The sequence below is a fragment of the Notolepis coatsorum genome (assembly GCF_963971535.1).
Source record: "Notolepis coatsorum genome assembly, chromosome: 1".
Lineage (NCBI taxonomy): Eukaryota > Metazoa > Chordata > Actinopteri > Aulopiformes > Paralepididae > Notolepis > Notolepis coatsorum.
The window spans coordinates 236,439,672-236,459,671 of NC_140165.1; the positions used below are offsets into that span (position 1 = coordinate 236,439,672).

Sequence of the window (20,000 nt, forward strand, 5' to 3'; positions counted from 1 at the left end):
AATAAAGACCTATTTCTAATTCGTACATTTGTGTTGGATCCGTTTCATCTACGTGACAGTGTTCATCATAATATATTTATGCCGAGTACTGGGTGGCCGAATATTAAGTACAAAGGTAGTGGTAGTAAGTATCATATCTAGTAATACAGTCAGGGAATTGTACCCCTCAGTTACAATTGGTCCTTCGAGCCGGAGGGTAATTAGTGTAATATTAACTCTTTCAGTGCCACTCACGAGATTTCTCGTGTTTTTTTATAGGTGGTTGCTAGCCACTCACGAGATTTCTCGGATTTTTTTTTTTTTTTTTTTTTTTCGATCTGAAAAATTATTGCATCACCCGAGCCTACCCGAGTATAGCCGAGGGGCGCCGACGATCACTGTGGAAAAAAGCGCCCCCTGTCGTCTCCCAGATGACATAAGTGATTTTGGAATGGACTCAATGAAAATGAATGGGGAAAAAAATCCGGTACTCCACATTTTCCAGTTCACTGATCCAGCCGGGGTTACCACAGTTCATTCTGGAGCCTCAGATCCCCCCGGATCATAGAGATCTACTGTGTCGCGTTGGATCCATACACTTATCGATTTTTTCGAATGGTGATCAGGAATTGGAATATACCAGTTGGATACCATCTGATGTCAGGTAAGGACTCTGTGTTATCAGTGGTAGGATAATCGGAGTAAGTTTGATGAAGTTATAAGCTGTTTTGTGAAATGTCTTCTTTCGTTTTCATTGTAAAACTCCGAGAGGAAATCAACGAGGCGATTTTCCGCGCGCGGCCGTAATGTGCGTGCGTGCACGTATAATATTGATCATCTAGCGTTTATTTGAAAACGATTCATAAAAAGGCCGACGAATATCAACGTTGTGGAATATTCAACTAAAAGACGATTTTCATAGAATGCTCCAGAATGGGCTGTTTTTTATATCAAAACGGGGGCTTTTCTAACTGCTCTGAAACGGCAACGACGCGATAAAAAAACAATCTGCCTTCACAGCACTGTCTGGAAAATAGTCTTTGATAATGCGATGGGCAGATTAGACACATAGCCATAATTTAAAACATAGATTAGGCGATATTAACGTTAACATTGGCGCGGATGGTGGCATTCAAGCGGTAAAATGGAAAACCAGGCATGGCATTTAAAGAGTTAATATAGTGTTATTAATATTGAAATGGCCTATGATGAACACTCCACGAAACGATCCTCCTAACCAACGCCCGCAGCGCGAACGACGGCTCCCTCAGTACTTAGAGGCTTACGCTGTCAGTCAACAACCTAGTCTTCTACTAACAGTGAACGCGGTAAAACTAGAAAGTAAAAGTATGTCTAACCCCAACGCCCAGACTACCCCGACCATAGAGGCCCCTACGGGTTCTAATGTAACTGACCAAGTTCACGGTGGGGACCAGTGGGAACCAGACATGACTTCACACCCCGCCAGTACTGAAGAAGTAGTCCCCGATGAGTCCCGGGAGGAATACAACGCTACCGAGAGAGAACTCGGCACGGAAGAAGACGGGGAGAGCACCGTGGAGATAGAGCTCCAAGGCTCCGCAAGGAGTACCCCGAGGGAAGGCTCCCCTATACAACCGCCTTCTCCCAGCGAGGCAGAGAGGACCCTACAGCAGGCCTTCCTCATCAGCCTGAACGCCGCTGCTGAACGCGACCGACTGCAGATCCAGCAGCGGAGCGAAGAAGAGCATATACGTCTAGAAATAAGACGCATTCAGAGGGAAGAGAATGTGGCCCGAGACCGAGCAGACAGCCAGCGAGCAGCTGCTGGTGCTCTACGGGACGCAGAGCGCGACAGACAGCAAGCGCAACTAATAGAACAGCTGATCAGACGGACAACACCCTCTCCCTCCGCCAGAGGCTCCAGGAACTCGTCTAGACACACCTCCAGGGCGGCATCCCCTAGCCGAGTAAACAACCCTGAACTTGACCAACAGACGAGGTCTATACCCCCCACAGACCACCTCCCCCCACCGGTCCAAGCGATACCTAGCAACCGGGAAGGAGCAGCATATCCTGTGGAGAGGCTAAACCAGAGACTACAAGCACTGGATGACCTAACTGAAGACAAAGAGGAAGAGGAGGAGAACCACGCCCGACGACAGCACAGTACTCTACCGGACCAGGAGGTCCGGTACAGCCCAGGCTATACTCCCGCGGAGCTGCGCTACAGACCCCCGACTCTATACACGGGTGAGCACAACGCACGACCCGCACCGAGGAACAGCACCTGGACAAGCGGGCCATGGTACACTGCCGGTACCAGCCCATACCAAGGAGCGGGAGGAGACTCGCCTAGGAGGCCTCTCCCCCAACGCTCGCCGATGTATCCACAGTCAGCGTCATACATTGGCCCGCCTATGGTACCCGACTTCACCCAAGAGAACCGGGCCCAGTATACAGAACTCCGCATGTGTCTGGAGACCATGTTGGTGGATGTATTGGATGAACGCCACAAATACGCCATCCTACTGAAGCACTTAAAGGTACCCCGCGCACATAATATAGCGCTCGCCTACGCGACTTCCACCACCCCATACACAGCAGCGCTGGTAGCACTGGACCAGAGGTATGGGCGCATATGAGATTACGTGATCCAGGAGATCCGACACATCGACCGCTTACCCCCAGCAATAGACAATCGAGCACTGGACGACCTGTCCATCAGAGTGCAGTCCCTGGTAGGGATGTTGGGAGCGCAGAGAGAGAAGGGGAGGCATGAACTTTACGCCAACTCAAATGTGGAAAGGATCTTGGAGAAGCTGCCGCCCGCTCGACAGGAGCGTTTTAGGCGGCAGAGAGACTACCGAGACCCGAATGGCCCCGAACCGAACCTCCTCGACCTAGCAGACTTCCTGGCGAGAGAAGTCAGCAGCCTACGGCTAGATACATTCGGACGGAGCACCCCTGGCTCCAGAGAAGGAACCAGACGACTAAATGATGGAAGAAGATCGGTGACTGTGATGCACCAATCGGAGTCAGTACCGAGCAGCAGGAGCCACAGTACCCCCTCCAGAACGGAGAAGTGGAAGATAGTGTGCCCCTACTGTGAGAAAGAACACTGGCTAGCGCAATGTGACTCCTTCCCCAAGCTGAACGCGGAGGAAGCAAGTCAATGGATAAAGTCCAACAAGCGCTGTTTTCGCTGTGCGTGCTCACACATGGCAGCCGAATGCCGCTTAAAGAAAAGGTGCACCAAGTGCGATGGAGCCCATCTGGACATACTTCACGACAGTAACAGACGGCGCCCTACACCCGCACCATCCAGCAGCAAAGCGAGCGTCATGTACATCGATCCCGCCAGCAGCAGTGGAGCCCGAGTACTCCTAAAAGTAGTGCGTGTGACACTAAGCTACCAGAATAAAGTCCTGGACACTTACGCCGTCCTCGATGACGGGTCAGAGAAGACCCTTCTGCTCGCCTCCGCTGCGGCCCAGCTAGGGCTGCGGGGAAGCGAAACCCAAATGACAATTCGGACAATAAGACGAGATTTGAAGACGATAAAGGGCGAGAATGTCTCATTCTCTATCGCAGCAAGCGGCCAGCCTGAGCGACGGTACCAGATTACAGACGCTTTCACCAGCCAAGAAATAGGACTGTCGCGGTACACATACCCCGTCGCCAAGCTGATGGAGAAATATGCACATCTGCGCAAGTTACCGATCCCGCTCATAGACAATGCTATGCCGACCCTGTTGATAGGCTCCGACCATGCAGACCTCATTTTCCCGATAGACCGGGTTCATACCGGACCCCGAGGCTGTCCTGCAGCAGTCGAGACCCGTTTGGGATGGACTCTCCAAGGCCCGCTCGCCAAATCTCTCAACCGAAGTACAGCCACTAGATGTCTCCACTCCCGAGTCACAGAGGGAGAAACCGCACTCCTGCAACACGTAGAGCGGCTATGGACCTTGGAACAAATGCCCTTTAAGAACGGAAAGAAAGACATTCGCTCTAAAGATGACATTTACGCCATTCACCTCCTCGAGACAGGGACCAAGAGAGTCCCGGTCAACGGCGCGTTGAGATACGCCACGCCACTCCTGCGGCGAGAAGGAATGCCTACTTTCCACGCCAAGACAGACGCCACAGAACGGTACCTGCTGAACACGGAGCGGCGCTTAGCCAAGAACCCCGCCCAAGAGAGTGTATACCGCGCTGAGATTGAGAAGCTCATCACAGCGGGACACGTCACAAAGATGGACATTAAAGAGGCTGACCAGACCACTGAATCGTGGTACGTGCCTCACCACAAGGTCCATCACAACGGTAAAGACCGCATAGTATTTAACTGCAGCTACCAGATCGGATCCCAAAATCTGAATAAAGAGTTACTGCCCGGTCCCACACTCGGCCCCTCCCTACTCGGCGTTCTACTCCGCTTCCGCCAGGAAAAGGTGGCCATCAGCGGGGACATTAAAGGAATGTTCCTGCAGGTGAGATTAGTAGAGGAGGACAAGCCCCTGTTACGGTTCCTATGGAGAGAGAAGCCAGGAGATGAGCACCCAGCCATCTACCAATGGGAAGTCCTCCCCTTCGGAACGACGTGCAGCCCCTGCTGTGCTACATTTGCACTACAGAAACATGTAGCAGAGGACCCAGCAGCGGACAAAGAGGTCCGACACAGCGTAAAGAACAGCTTCTACGTAGACAACTGTCTACAAAGCCTTTCAACCCAGGAAGAAGCCGAGGCTCTCCTGATTAAACTCCGCGCCTCATTGATCAAAGGCGGCTTTGATCTCAGGCAGTGGGCCAGCAGCGATCCGCAAGTACTGCGCAGCCTCGCCTCCGAGGACAAGGCAGCCAGCAGCGAGACCTGGATGGCTACAATCCCGGGAGAAGCCCAGGAGATGACCCTGGGATTGGTGTGGCGATTCAAAACAGATTCGCTTCACTACAGACACAAGCCCCTGACTACGGAGCAGGGAAGGCCGGCGGCGGCGCCGACCACCAGACGGAGTGTGTACACAACACTCGCCCGACAATATGACCCGCTAGGATGTATTCTACCGTACACCACCAGGGCAAAAATGATTGTACGAGCATTGTGGGACAAGGACCAGGGCTGGGACGACCCCATTCCCGCACACCTTGCATCCACCTGGAGAGAGTGGGAGATGGAGCTCCACTCACTCCCAGGCGTTAATATGCGCCGAAGCTACTTCCCACCCACGGTGAGGCCAGAGACATGTAAAATGGACTTACACGTCTTCAGTGACGCCTCAGAGGTCGCATACGGATCAGTAGCCTACTTGCGGGCCCAAGAATGGGGGGGAGAGATCTACACAGCATTTGTCCTCGCCCGCTCGAGAATAGCCCCACGCAAGCAACAATCTATCCCACGTCTAGAGCTCTGCGCAGCCCTAGCCGGAGCGCACCTAGCCACGCTCATCCAACGTGAGCTCACCATACCGGTGTCTAGAACAATCCTGTGGTCAGATTCCACGACAGTACTCGCCTGGATCAAATCGGACTCATGCAAGTACAAAGTCTTCGTGGGAGTCAGAGTCACCGAGATTCAAGACTTAACCGAAGAGTTAACCGGAGAAACAGAGTGGCGCTACGTTGATACAGAACAGAACCCAGCTGACGTCATCACCCGGGGGATGCCCCTGGATGACCTCACCCGTCGCAATGTCTACAGTGACGGCCCAGCATTCCTAAAGCTCCCGGAAGGAGAGTGGCCCACGCCTATCCCGAGGGAAGCCAGTCAGGAGGAGGCTGAGAATAAGAAGCCTGTGTTCTGTGGATTGAGCACTGTTATCTCCGCAGACCCCAACACACTCCTGATGGGGCGGCTAGATCCTGCATTACCCCAGACAATGTACCGGCCTGAAGAAGCGAACGGCCGACGAATGTGGAGGTACAGCCAAGTATTAGCCGACAAGTTTTGGAGCAGTTTCCTACTGCACTACCTACCGTCTCTACAGACCCGCCAGAAGTGGGTAAAGGAGAGAGACAATTTGACAGAAGGAACAGTCGTCATGATTATTGATCAATCACTGCCCAGAGCTATGTGGCCGGCCGGCCGCGTAAGCAAAGTGATCACCGGTGCCGACGGCAAGGTCCGAGCAGCTGAAGTGCTTGTCCAGGGTCGCACTTACACCCGTCCCGTGGCGAGGCTCATAGAACTGCCCCGACTCCCAGACACAATCGATGATGACCATGACCCTATAACCCTATGACTTTGTGAAGTTGACTGACCCCTACAGCAAACCCTTATGTGTAAATAGACAACACGATTAATCTGTCTCTGCTTAACTGATTAGGTCTGGGACCAATCAGGGGGTGGCTGTTGTGAAGGGCCAGATTAAACCGAATATATATATTTATTTATATATATATATTTAATTGTATTTGTATATTCTTTAATATTCCCTGATATCCCTTGTATATTCCTTGTACAATATGCATTGCATATCCATTCTAGCCTACTGAACATCCCATAATAGTCTCCATTCTACTATTGGTCGAGACCTTGGTGCCAGGCTGCCATACCCCTCAGACCCAGTTCAAACGTACCGCTCAACATGTACGAACAAGTCCTAGTTCCGCGTAGGAATCTGGCTACCGCACCACTAATGGGACTATTTGTTCATAGTGCGTATATATACTGCGCTACTAAAGTAGGACTTCCTTTTCAGTCCAGTTTCTTACCCTCCAATAGAGTCACAGACGTAAAGCCTCCCCGCGACGCCACGTGTGGGAGTAAGGCCAAGTTCGGCTTACCATCGGTATTGAGACATCGTGTATATTAATATTTGAATAGTCATATTTGGCACTATATCGTCGAGTTGGACGTAGTCTATTAAGCTAATAATAGTCTGTTAATATATAGTGCTTCGTGCGGTGAGAATACTACCGTAGTCAGTACCCCATCGTTTCGGGCAGAAAACTGGCTGCTTATCCAGGGTGGTTGACCCCACGTGAAGCTGCACCCGAGGAGCCCCAGAGCCGACAAGCGAGTGGACCTGTATACCGGATTATTCTACCGACGACAGCCCGCCTTCCCCGGCACGGATTATGCTTTGTATACGTTGATTATTCCATGGATAAAGACCCCCGACACTGCCGTGTGTTGGAACCCCCCCCCCTGGAGAGGACACAAGGTGAGGAGACGCTCTGCAAGACGAGGTCGCTTCACGTCTCTCCTCCGTGGACCGGAGGACGCCGGCCCACAAAGAGTCCACCTGCTTTCATCTGTGGTCCAAGGATCGCCGGCGCATTGAACGGCACTACAGTGGGTTCACCTGGGATACCCTTGGCCGGATGAGGCAGCCGGATTCTACCCTCCCCCCCTTCCTACTCCTGTCGGCTTACAAGCGACCGGATTAACCCCCCCCTAGTGTATCCAGCCTATAATCATTAAAGTATCATTGCTGTTATTCCTTAAACTATTCCAGGTCGTATATGTACCACCTGCGCCTTCAGAGATTGGACATTCTCTATTGATATACCGACGAATACTCTTGCCATAAAAGTGCATACTAATTCCCATTCATAAATGTGATTGATTTGATTAAGTGCTTGCTCTACACACCATCGCTGTGTAGAAATAAAGACCTATTTCTAATTCGTACATTTGTGTTGGATCCGTTTCATCTACGTGACAGTGTTCATCATAATATATTTATGCCGAGTACTGGGTGGCCGAATATTAAGTACAAAGGTAGTGGTAGTAAGTATCATATCTAGTAATACAGTCAGGGAATTGTACCCCTCAGTTACAGTTAGTGTTTTATATGCTAGGTATCTTTATAGATCACTGTTTGGTTAGTGTTTTATATGCTAGGTATCTTTATAGATCACTGTTTGGTTAGTGTTTTATATGCTAGGTATCTGTATAGATCACTGTTTGGTTAGTGTTTTATATGCTAGGTATCTGTATAGATCACTATTTGGTTAGTGCTGTATATGCTAGTCTCTGGTATATAGATCACTATTTGGTTAGTGTTTTATATGCTAGGTATCTTTATAGATCACTGTTTGGTTAGTGTTGTATATGCTAGGTATCTTTATAGATCACTGTTTGGTTAGTGCTGTATATGCTAGGTATCTTTATAGATCACTGTTTGGTTAGTGTTTTATATGCTAGGTATCTTTATAGATCACTGTTTGGTTAGTGTTTTATATGCTAGGTATCTTTATAGATCACTGTTTGGTTAGTGTTTTATATGCTAGGTATCTTTATAGATCACTGTTTGGTTAGTGTTTTATATGCTAGGTATCTGTATAGATCACTGTTTGGTTAGTGTTTTATATGCTAGGTATCTGTATAGATCACTATTTGGTTAGTGCTGTATATGCTAGTCTCTGGTATATAGATCACTATTTGGTTAGTGTTTTATATGCTAGGTATCTGTATAGATCACTATTTGGTTAGTGTTTATAGTGTCCCTGACTCTGTCCCCTGTGTCTCCAGGTACCCTGAGGTCAATATCCAGAACTTCACCACCTGCTGGAGGGATGGCCTGGCCTTTAACGCCCTCATACACAGACACAGGTACACACTCACACACACACACACACACACACACACACACACACACACACACACACACACACACACACACACACACACACACACACACACACACACACACACACACACACACACACACACACACACACACACACACACACACACACACACACACACACACACACACACACACACACACACACACACATTTTCTCTGTATCAAACATACCGCCTGCGGCCTGCAGAGTTGATTCTCCCTGTGATATAAATCTGGCATTACAGTGAAGTGAAATGGCGTTTGTATCCACTCTAGACCCGACTTGATAGAGTTCCACAAGCTGACACGGTCCAATGCCACCCACAACCTCCAGCAAGCCTTTAACACCGCGGAGCTCCGCCTGGGCCTCACCAAGCTGCTGGACCCTGAAGGTGAGAGAGAGGCCCTTTTCTACCAGCTGTGGTCAGCAGGAGTTCATGTTGACATGTGCATTGTTGACATGTAGTCTTTTACTATTATGCACTCTGATACTAAGGAATCGACCTCGCCTATACTACTACCTGCAATGCTAATTATGTCTACTACTCTGCACTCAAGACTGTAGCACTGAGGGGTGCCAGGGTGGCGCACCACGTACAGCGCTGCGGTGCAACACGGCCGTCCCGGGTGCCTAAACTAGTGATAAACTAGGCATTAGGTAGTTTGCAGGCTGTTCGACCCGGAAATAGGCGCAGAACTTGCCATCCCACGATTGGCGCACATGTCACATGACCTGGCCAATCAGAGCGCAAAACGGGAACCCAGAAACACGAACGCATTGGAAAAGCATAGACGCGTCCCGGGTTCAACTCCCGGACCCGGCGACCTTTGCCGAATGTCTTCCCCCGTCTATTTCCCATTCTTCCTCTCTCTCTCTCTCTCTACCGGACTGCCCGGTAGCAAAAAAACAAACAATAAAAGATCTACCAAAAACATAATAAAAAAAAAGACTGTAGCACCGAAGTTCAACACTGTTTGTCAAACAATGTTACTGACCCTCAGCTGCCAGAGTTGTACCCTTCCTGCTGACTTGTTGTACAGAACTTGTAAGTCGCTTTGGATGAAAGCGTCAGCTAAATTACTAAATGTAAATGCAAATGAGATGCAAAGTATATCCCATTGTGTTTGAAAAGCAGCCTTGTAATGGTACACTGTGAGATCATAGAAAGTAGGCCTACAGTAGGCGGCTGGGTGGCGCAGCGGAGATTGCGCTCGTCACCAATGCAAGAGACTCCGGTCTCGAATCCGGGTGTCAGCATTGCCTCCGGCTTGGGCCGGCCGTCATACTGGCTCAATTGGCAGAGCCAGCGGGTGGAAGTCGATGGGTGGGGATTTGGACGTTGTGGACAGCGACTCCTACAGGTCGGTTGGGGGACGCCTGCACAGCAGAGACAGGAAGTAGCGGGGGCAGTGTGAGCCTCCCACGCGTTACACCTCGCCACTGAGAGTCCGCGCTGGCAGGTGAAAAGATGTGACAGGCTGCCTTCTCGTGTACCGGAGGGGACACGTGATGCAAGGCTTCTATCCTCCCTACAACCGACCAGTGGGGGGCATAGTCGAGCAACGTTCAAGACAGGGGAGAATTGGAATTGGAAACACGAAATTGGGATGGGAGAAAAATTGAAAAATAAGGAGAAAAAGTGGATAAAAAAAAAGTAGGCCTACAGCAAATCGCATAGTTAAGTGTAAACAGATCTACCTTAACCTCCATGTATATAATGTACCAACTTGGTCCAAGGACGGGTGTTGAAAAGTAGCTAATGTTCACTAGAATACTGTGATACAACACAGCAGGCAGTTGCTTGCAATATGTTATTGTTGTTGTATCTGTCCTTGTGCATATGTGCATATTATTATAGTAACACTTACTGTAAGTAACTGTAATCATAGTGTAGGCTGGGCGCCCCATCCTAGAACAGTAATTGACCTACACAGTATCTCAAACCCGCCCTCATACCTGTAAATACTATATATATTCCATACCTACTCTTACTAGTTATACCACATAATAATACTATAGCACTGTACATACATCTGATTAGCATTATTACTCACTAGTACTCCTTTATATATACTCCAGTTTATTCACCTGTACATTGTAAATGCCAAACTTATTTTCGTTGTACTAAACTAATCTACAATAGAATCTAATCTAATGCAAACCCTCTGCTGTTGATTCTGTACGTATGTTTCCTTCCTGCTGTGTAGATGTGAACACCGAGAACCCAGATGAGAAGTCCATCATCACCTATGTGGTGTCATACTATCACTACTTCTCCAAGATGAAGGCTCTCATAGTGGAGGGGAAGAGGGTTGGAAAGGTAACAGATGCACTATCTCTCTCTCTCTCTCTCTCTCTCTCTCTCTCTCTCTCTCTCTCTCTCTCTCTCTCTCTCTCTCTCTCTCTCTCTCTCTCTCTCTCTCTCTCTCTCTCTCTCTCTATGTTTCTCTCTCTCTGTCTCTCTCTCTGTCTGTCTCTCTCTCTGTCTCTCTCTGTCTGTCTCTCTCTCTCTCTCTCTCTCTCTCTCTCTCTCTCTCGCTCTCTCTCTCTGTCTCTCTCTGTATGTCCCTCTCTCTCTCTCTCTCTCTCTGTCTCTCTCTGTATGTCCTCTCTCTCTCTCTCTCTCTCTCTCTCTCTCTCTCTCTCTCTCTCTCTCTCTCTCTCTCTCTCTCTCTCTCTCTCTCTCTCTCTCTCTGTATGTCCCTCTCTCTCTCTCTCTCTGTCTCTCTCTCTGTGTCTGTCTCCTGTCTCTCTCTCTCTCTCTCTCTCTCTCTCTCTCTCTCTCTCTCTCTCTCTCTCTCTCTCTCTCTCTCTCTCTCTCTCTCTCTATGTTTCTCTCTCTCTGTCTCTCTCTCTGTCTCTCTCTGTCTGTCTCTCTCTCTGTCGCTCTCTGTCTGTCTCTCTCTCTGTCGCTCTCTGTCTGTCTCTCTCTCTCTCTCTCTCTCTATCTCTCACAGCAGCATCACACCTGGACAAGAGGCAGGGGAACTATGTGAGAATGCTGTTCATCGACTACAGCTCAGCATTCAATACCATAGTCCCCTCCAAACTCATAGCCAAGCTCAGGGACCTGGGCTTGAACTATGACCTCTGCCAGTGGGTCTTGGACTTCCTGACGGGTAGACCCCAGGTGGTAAGAGCAGGCAACTGCACCTCCTCATCCATCACGCTCAACATAGGGGCCTCCCAGGGCTGTGTTCTGAGTCCCCTCCTCTACTCCCTGTACACACATTACTGTGTGGCTCAGCGGAACAACAACACAATCATCAAATTTGCTGATGACACAGTAGTGGTGGGCCTGATCTGTGCCAACGACGAGAGGGCCTACCTGGAAGAGGTAGAGAATCTGTCGCAGTGGTGTCAGGAGAACTGCCTCTCCCTGAACATCAGCAAAACAAAAGAGATGATTGTGGACTTCAGGAGGTCGGGGTCAGGGACTACAGTCCCCTCAGCATCGACGGGGCACCGGTTGAGAGAGTGAACAGTTTCAAGTACCTCGGAGCCCACATATCCGAGGACTTGACATGGACCACACACATTGACAGTGTTGTGAAGAAGGCACAGCAACGCCTCTACTTCCTCAGGCGCCTAAGGAAGTTCCAAGTCAGTCAGAAGATCCTTAAGAACGTCTACTCATGCACAATAGAGAGCATCCTGACTGGCAATATCACCTCCTTGTTTGGGAATAGCACCGCACAAGACCATAGCAGACTACAGAGAGTGGCCCGTTCAGCCGAACGCACAATTGGAGGGGGGCTTCCCACTCTCCAGAACATTTACAACAAGCGGTGCATGGGTAAGGCTAAGAGAATTATCAAAGACTCCAGCCACCCAAACAACTGCCTCTTTGAACTGCTGCGGTCAGGCAAGCGATACCGGAGTCTCATGGCAAGCACAGAAAGACTCAGAAGAAGCTTCTATCCCCAGGCCATCAGGATGCTCAACAAACAATAACACTATGTAACAACCATCAAATGCACTCACAGCACACACATCCACACACACACATTCACTTTAAACAAACAACTCACTGCAGCACCCACTTTACACACTTTAGAACACCTAAACACACTTTATATTTATTGGTAAAGAATTTGCACTACAACCCATACCTCATTACACCTTACTGTAAATTGTACCTAAATTGTACCTCATCCCATTTCTGCTTTGCACTATATAGTATATTGTATAGTATATTGTATGGTAACTCAGTTACTTCTACTCTGCATTGAACATTGCACATATGTACATACTGAACACTTGTGTCTACGTACGTGACTTCTATTTTTTACTTGCTATACTTATTTTATACTTATCTATTTTTGTCTAGCACAGTCTCTGGAGCGTAACAGAAAGAAGCATTTTGTATAAAAGTATTCTGTACTTCTGTATGACAACTAATAAAGAAACTTGAAACTTGAAAGTCTCTCTCTCTCTCTCTCTCTCTCTCTCTCTCTCTCTCTCTCTCTCTCTCTCTCTCTCTCTCTCTCTCTCTCTCTCTCTCTCTGTGTATCTCTCTCAGTGAACTGAAATTAACCGAGCCCTTACTGAGTTGATTCTGAGGCAGGAAGAGAGAGAGAGAGAGAGAGAGAGAGAGAGAGAGCAACATAGAGAGAGAAGGAGAACTGCAATCACTGTATATGAAAGCCAGAGAGAGAGGCCTGAGGGTGTTATCATGGTATAATACACACTTAACTTTAATAGGCAGTAGAAATAATCCAGTAGATAGATCACACATTAAATGCTGGAAATAAGTACAGTCATCTGAAAAGAACGACGCTCTCTATATAAGTGTCTGTCCCTCTTCCCCTTCTATCCCGTGTGACGGAGTTCAGTTCAATTAAATAATGGGAGGCTTGGCTTGTAGTCTAACCTGATGCACCAGATGCTTTATTACACAGAAACATCTGAGAAATCGTCCTTGAAAACAGTTTGGAAAAGGGCAGGCACTTTAAAAGAACTACTTGGCAGGCGATTGGATGAACCCTCTGTCTATCAGCGTCTTATCGCGGGCTAACTTCAACCAATCAGATCGATAATGACGTAGTAGGAGAGCACTGACGAGGAAGCTAGCTATGTAGCTACTAGCTATGTGGGTTAGCATGTCGGTAGACGATTATTTTGCCGTGTTTGTACGGAATACGAATACCAGAAAAACATTTGATTCAAAGAAGGTAGCAAATGTCACACCTAAATCACGCGTCTAGCTGCCAGTGGTTCCTCGTAGACACTGATATATCTGGATTCTGGACCACTGTAGTTCAGCCACAGGCGCATAATCTGAAGCCTGACAAGATGGATTCTCACGTGATCTTGTGATCTTGAGAATCCAGCTGCCTCGCAAGGTAACTTGTAGTCAGGAGTTCAGATAAAAACACCACAAAATACCATAGGCATACATTATACAGTACACAAGACACAACAAACTAACGTGAAGTCATCCCTAAAATGAGATAAGATATTCCTTTATTGATCCCCTTGAGGAAATGCGGGTGTCATAGCAGCATGGGGGGGGGGGGGGTACAGGTATGGGCAGGGTAATAATAGAAACACATAATAGGTAATATAATTAGATCTGAATATAAAAATATGAGAAAAAAATAAACAGTGTAAACAATATAATTAACTCTGAATATAAAAATATAAAGTGTGAAGTTACACGTGCAATATTAAACAGATTCATTACATAGGGAAGGAAGGCCATGGACTCCTATTGCACTTGGGTGTTCAGAGGAGAGAGTCTGACACTCTGCAGTAAAGGAGACGTTGAAGGCGGTAGTCTCTGTAGTCCAGTACAAACCTGGACGTGTGAACAACATGCTGTGACCATGAAGGCCCGTTCCAGCCAAGTCTGTGCAGCGCAGCTGCGCTCAATTCATCTCCTTTGTAGAGGAGCGTAGGCAGCCAAGAGGTACAACGGCAGGTACTGCATACGCTCCTCTACATTGGAAACGAATTGAATGCAGCTAGACTTGGCTGGAGGTGGTCAGAACGGCCCTTGGGGAGTGGGGGGGGGGGGGGGGGGGGGGGGGAGGCTCTGGGGGGCAACTGGACACATGGAGGCCAGCGATACTTGTCCATGCATCCTAAATATGATATGCTGATCAAAGATGAAACTCTCTAACCCCCCATCCCTCTCTCCTTTCCTCTCTGGCAGGTGTTGGAAAACTGTGTCGAAGCAGAGAAGCTCACCGACCGCTACGAGGCTCTGGCCTCAGACCTGCTGGACTGGATCGAGAAGACGATCGCTGTCATCAGCAACCAGAAGTTCGCCAACTCACTGACCGGAGTGCAGCAACAGCTGCAGGCCTTCACCACATACTGCACCATAGAGAAGCCCATCAAGTAGGTTCACACAGGCCTTCACCACATACTGCACCATAGAGAAGCCATCAAGTAGGTTCACACAGGCCTTCACCACATACTGCACCATAGAGAAGCCCATCAAGTAGGTTCACACAGGCCTTCACCACATACTGCACCATAGAGAAGCCCATCAAGTAGGTTCACACAGGCCTCACCACATACTGCACCATAGAGAAGCCCATCAAGTAGGTTCACACAGGCCTTCACCACATACTGCACCATAGAGAAGCCCATCAAGTAGGTTCACACAGGCCTTCACTACATACTGCACCATAGAGAAGCCCATCAAGTAGGTTCACACAGGCCTTCACTACATACTGCACCATAGAGAAGTAGGTTCACACAGGGAGACAGCCACCTGCATGTGGACACAAACACACACAAGCAGTGTAGTGTAAGTGTAGGCATACATTGAGGTACATATAGACAACCACAGATACAAACAAACACACAACAAACACACACACACAGCCCTCAGCTGTCTGGCTGCGTATACTCTGCTAAACAGTCGGTTAGTACTATTACTTGACTCATGGCCCCTCCAGCCATTAGGAATACAAATGCCGCTATGAGGCACGCGCGCACGCACGCACGCACGCACGCACGCACGCACGCACGCACGCACGCACGCACGCACGCACGCACGCACGCACGCACGCACGCACGCACGCACGCACGCACGCACACACACACACACACACACACACACACATACACACACACACACACACACACACACACACCACCATTTGACGCTGGCGACTGGTCATGTGTCAAGTGTTTGTGTCTGAGGCTAGTGGCCTGTTGATTTATGACTGCTTTAGCCACAAACACATACAGTAGTATCAACACACACACACACACACACGCACACACGCACGCACGCACGCACGCACGCATGCACGCACGCACGCACACACACACACACACACACACACACACACACACACACACACACACACACACACACACACACACACACACACACACACACACACACACAGTTCATGAGTCACAGCATATAACACTTCCAACTGTATGACTAGAGTTTGTGTGTGAGTGTGTGTGCGTGTGTGTGTGTGTGCGTGTGTGTGTGTGTGCGTGTGTGTGTGTGTGTGTGTGTGTGTGTGTGTGTGTGTGTGTGTGTGTGTGTGTGTGTGTGTGTGTGTGTGTGTGTGTGTGGTGTGTGTGTGTGTGTGTGTGTGTGTGTGTGGGGTCATCTCTGTTTTGATAGCATTAGAATGAACATCTGCTGTAGTGTTAGCAGCTAGCTGTAGGCTACATTGGGACAAACACACACACGCTCCTAACACTAACACACTGTGGTGTTTAATGAGGCTACGATTAGCCTTCCGCTTCCAGAGCACAGTCGGGCGGCGATGAAGGACCGAGTCGAGTCCCATTCACTCAGTGATAATGTGTGGAACCCTGTCATGTAGGTCCACGACTTACACACATCACGACGGTAAGGACCACGGCCATCTGTCTGGAGCAGACGCTGTGCCGGGAGAGACGAGACGCTAGACATGAGCTGGAGATCCACGGCAGACGGAACGCTGGGAGAGGGATGCCCATGCAGGCATCACATGCAGCATAGTCCAATGCCTTGCTCATGGGCATTAGCGGTGGGAATCACCAGAGGCCCCACGATACCATGTTATCACGATACTAGAGTCATGATACCGTGATGCCGTGAATCGTGATGCCACGATGTTGTGATCGCGATTTATTACCTTTTTTTAACTGCAAACTATGTCCCCAACTTTGCCAACATCTGCAATAAAATGTGTAAAAACATCTGTTTCATCTAATAAGATACAGTTGTCAGTCTTTTCACCTCGTTTTTATAATCATTTGTATCGCAGTATCGTATTTCCCCCCTGGGCATAGCATGATCTGAACTCTGTCTCGCTCCTGTTGAAAACCAAGATCCTTTGACTGTCTGTCTTTCTGTCCATCTCTCTCTCTTCCACTCTCTACCTCCCTTTCCCTCCCCCCCCCTCTCTCTCTCTCTCTCTCTCTCTCTCTCTCTCTCTCTCTCTCTCTCTCTCTCTCTCTCTCTCTCTCTCTCTCTCTCCCCCCCCTCTCTCTAGGTTCCAGGAGAAGGGGAATCTAGAGGTTCTTCTCTTCACCATCCAAAGCAAACTGAGAGCCAACAACCAGAAGCCCTATGTGCCTCATGAGGGGAAGCTCATCTCTGACATCAACAAGGTGAGGAAACATCTCTGACATCAACAAGGTGAGGAAACATCTCTGACATCAACAAGGTGAGGACACATCTCTGACATCAACAAGGTGAGAAAACATCTCTGACATCAACAAGGTGAGGACACATCTCTGACATCAACAAGGTGAGAAAACATATCTGACATCAACAAGGTGAGAAAACATCTCTGACATCAACAAGGTGAGGAAACATCTCTGACATCAACAAGGTGAGGACACATCTCTGACATCAACAAGGTGAGGAAACATGAGGGGAAGCTCATCTCTGACATCAACAAGGTGAGAATGTAATAACAACACAGTGACTGAACAGTTTGAAATATACAACATCCAAGTCAGAGGTTTATTATAATGTAAGAAAATATAGCAGTCTAGTAATGCAGTAGTACAATATTCATTCATTATGTAGATATGCTATGGTTGTGTCTCGATCCCATAGTCTGGAAGGACGTTTTCATGGAATCATCACTTTCTGGCCAAGCTGCGAAGCCATAACTCACAAACCTATCCCTTACCTTACACCCTAACCTATCCTCACCTTAACCCTAACCCTAACCATTACCACTACCTAGAAATACACGTATAAACCTCCTATGGGATGTAGACATGATATGATATGATACCCTGCTCTCTCTCCTGTCCAGGCGTGGGAGAGGCTGGAGAAGGCGGAGCATGAGAGGGGCGTGGCCCTGCGGCAGGAGCTGATTCGTCAGGAGAAGCTGGAGTTGCTGGCTCAACGCTTCGACCACAAGACCACCATGAGACAGGCCTGGCTCAACGAGAACCAGCGACTGGTATCACAGGTAGGGGATCGATCCCAGGCCCCCTCCCAGGTGGTAGGGAGCTTAAACCAAGATCCCTTTGACTAAGAAATGTCTTGGGTTCTTGGATTGGTGGGCGTAAGTAAAGGTACCACCTTGGCTTGTGTGGTTTTGGCAGGTAAAGTGAAAATACAGGTTTTGAAGAGGCCTGTTTGATTTTTGCACGACTTAGGTGTCATTTAAGTTCACGACAACAAGCACGTCAGCCCTTCTACTATTATTATTATGTTCATAGAATATACTGCCATTGCATTCTACTATTATTATTATGTTCTACTCCATTATTATTACTATTTCTATTATTATCTTTTTCTTGCCTGTACTCCCCCCCCCCCCCCCCCCATGATGCTATAACACCCGCATTTCCCCGAGGGGATAATAAAGGAGGACATGACTTGACTTGATACTGAACGAAAGCAGCATATGATAGTAGGCTGTTTGCATTGAAGGCATGAGGCTATACACAATTTAATTAAAAAGTACATTTTAGTCACTGTTTATAGTTAGCCGTATTGCTAACATGTTCTGCCTCCATATTTGGAACATTGGTGAAATCTGTGATCATTCTGTGGTGGCAATACAAATACATGTTTATGGGAGCATTATCTAGTCTGCAGACTCTATTTTTCATATTTCTCTAGTGAGATAATGTCATCCTTTCACAATGGGAAGGTGACCAATTCAAGATAACTATCTTCAGCTGTCATATTTTCTTTCCACTTGTTTTCTGAAACAAACGTATATTAAACTGGGTACATTTGGCAGTGTACACTTTTTAAAAGCTGAACCTTTTATCTCTACGGCCATTAGTTTCTCCCTCTCTCTTCTACTGTTCTAACGTTCTTCCCCTTTTTCCCTCACCCTCTCCCTCTCCCTCTCCTTCCCTCGGCCCCTCCCCCCTTCTTTCCTCACCCCTCTCTCTCCTTCCCTCGGCCCCTCCCCCCTTCTTCCTCACCCCTCTCTCTCCTTCCCTCTGCCCCTCCTCCCCTTCTTTCCTCACCCCTCTCCCTCTCCTTCCCTCGGCCCCTCCTCCCCTTCTTTCCTCACCCATCACCCTCTCCTTCCCTCTGCCCCTCCTCCCCTTCTTTCCTCACCCCTCACCCTCTCCTTCCCTCTGCCCTCCTCCCCTTCTTTCCTCACCCCTCTCCCTCTCCTTCCCTCCGCCGCTCTCTCCTTCTCTCCTCACCCCTCTCCTTTCCTCTGCCCCTCCTCCCCTTCTTTCCTCACCCCTCCCCTTCCCTCTGCCCCTCCTCCCCTTCTTTCCTCACCCCTCTCTCTTCTTCCCTTGGCCCCTCCTCCCCTTCTTTCCTCACCCCCTCCCCTTCTTTCCTCACCCCTCTCTCTCCTTCCCTTGGCCCCTCCTCCCCTTCTTTCCTCACCCCTCTCTCTCCTTCCCTCGGCCCCTCCTCCCCCTTTCCTCACCCCTCTCTCTCCTTCCCTCGGCCCCTCCTCCCCTTCTTTCCTCACCCCTCTCTCTCTCCTTCCTCGGCCCCTCCTCCCTTCTTTCCTCACCCCTCTCTCTCCTTCCCTCGGCCCCTCCTCCCCTTCTTTCCTCACCCCTCTCTCTCTCCTTCCCTCGGCCCCTCCCCCCTTCTTTCCTCACCCCTCTCTCTCCTCCCTCTCCCTCCCCCTTCTTTCCTCACCCCTCTCTCTCCTTCCCTCGGCCCCTCCTCCCCTTCTTTCCTCACCCCTCTCTCTCTCCTTCCTCTGCCCCTCCCCCTTCTTTCCTCACCCCTCTCCCTCTTCTTCCCTCTGCCCCTCCTCCCCTTCTTTCCTCACCCCTCTCTCTCCTTCTCTCGGCCCCTCTCTCTTCTTCTCTCCTCACCCCTCTCCTCTCCTTCCTCTGCCCCTCCCCCTTCTTTCCTCACCCCTCTCTCTCTCCTTCCCTCTGCCCCTCCCCTTCTTTCCTCACCCCTCTCCCTCTTCTTCCCTCTGCCCCTCCTCCCCATCTTTCCTCACCCCTCTTCTTCCCTCTGCCCCTCCTCCCCTTCTTTCCTCACCCCTCTCCCTCTTCTTCCCTCTGCCCCTCCTCCCCTTCTTTCCTCACCC

The 20,000-nt window shown here is 49.2% G+C and overlaps 1 protein-coding gene across 1 annotated transcript in view; it reads left to right on the plus strand.

Moving 5' to 3' along the window:
• Nucleotides 1-20,000, plus strand: part of LOC311224354 (spectrin beta chain, non-erythrocytic 4-like) — a gene marked incomplete at both ends in the record, with an annotated part of 220,569 nt that overhangs the window by 13,050 nt on the left and 187,519 nt on the right. The window contains 6 exon segments of the mRNA XM_084309313.1: nt 8,441-8,521; nt 8,814-8,929; nt 10,746-10,858; nt 14,696-14,883; nt 16,998-17,115; nt 17,775-17,933. Of these exon segments, the coding sequence (XP_084165439.1) occupies nt 8,441-8,521; nt 8,814-8,929; nt 10,746-10,858; nt 14,696-14,883; nt 16,998-17,115; nt 17,775-17,933 (775 nt within the window).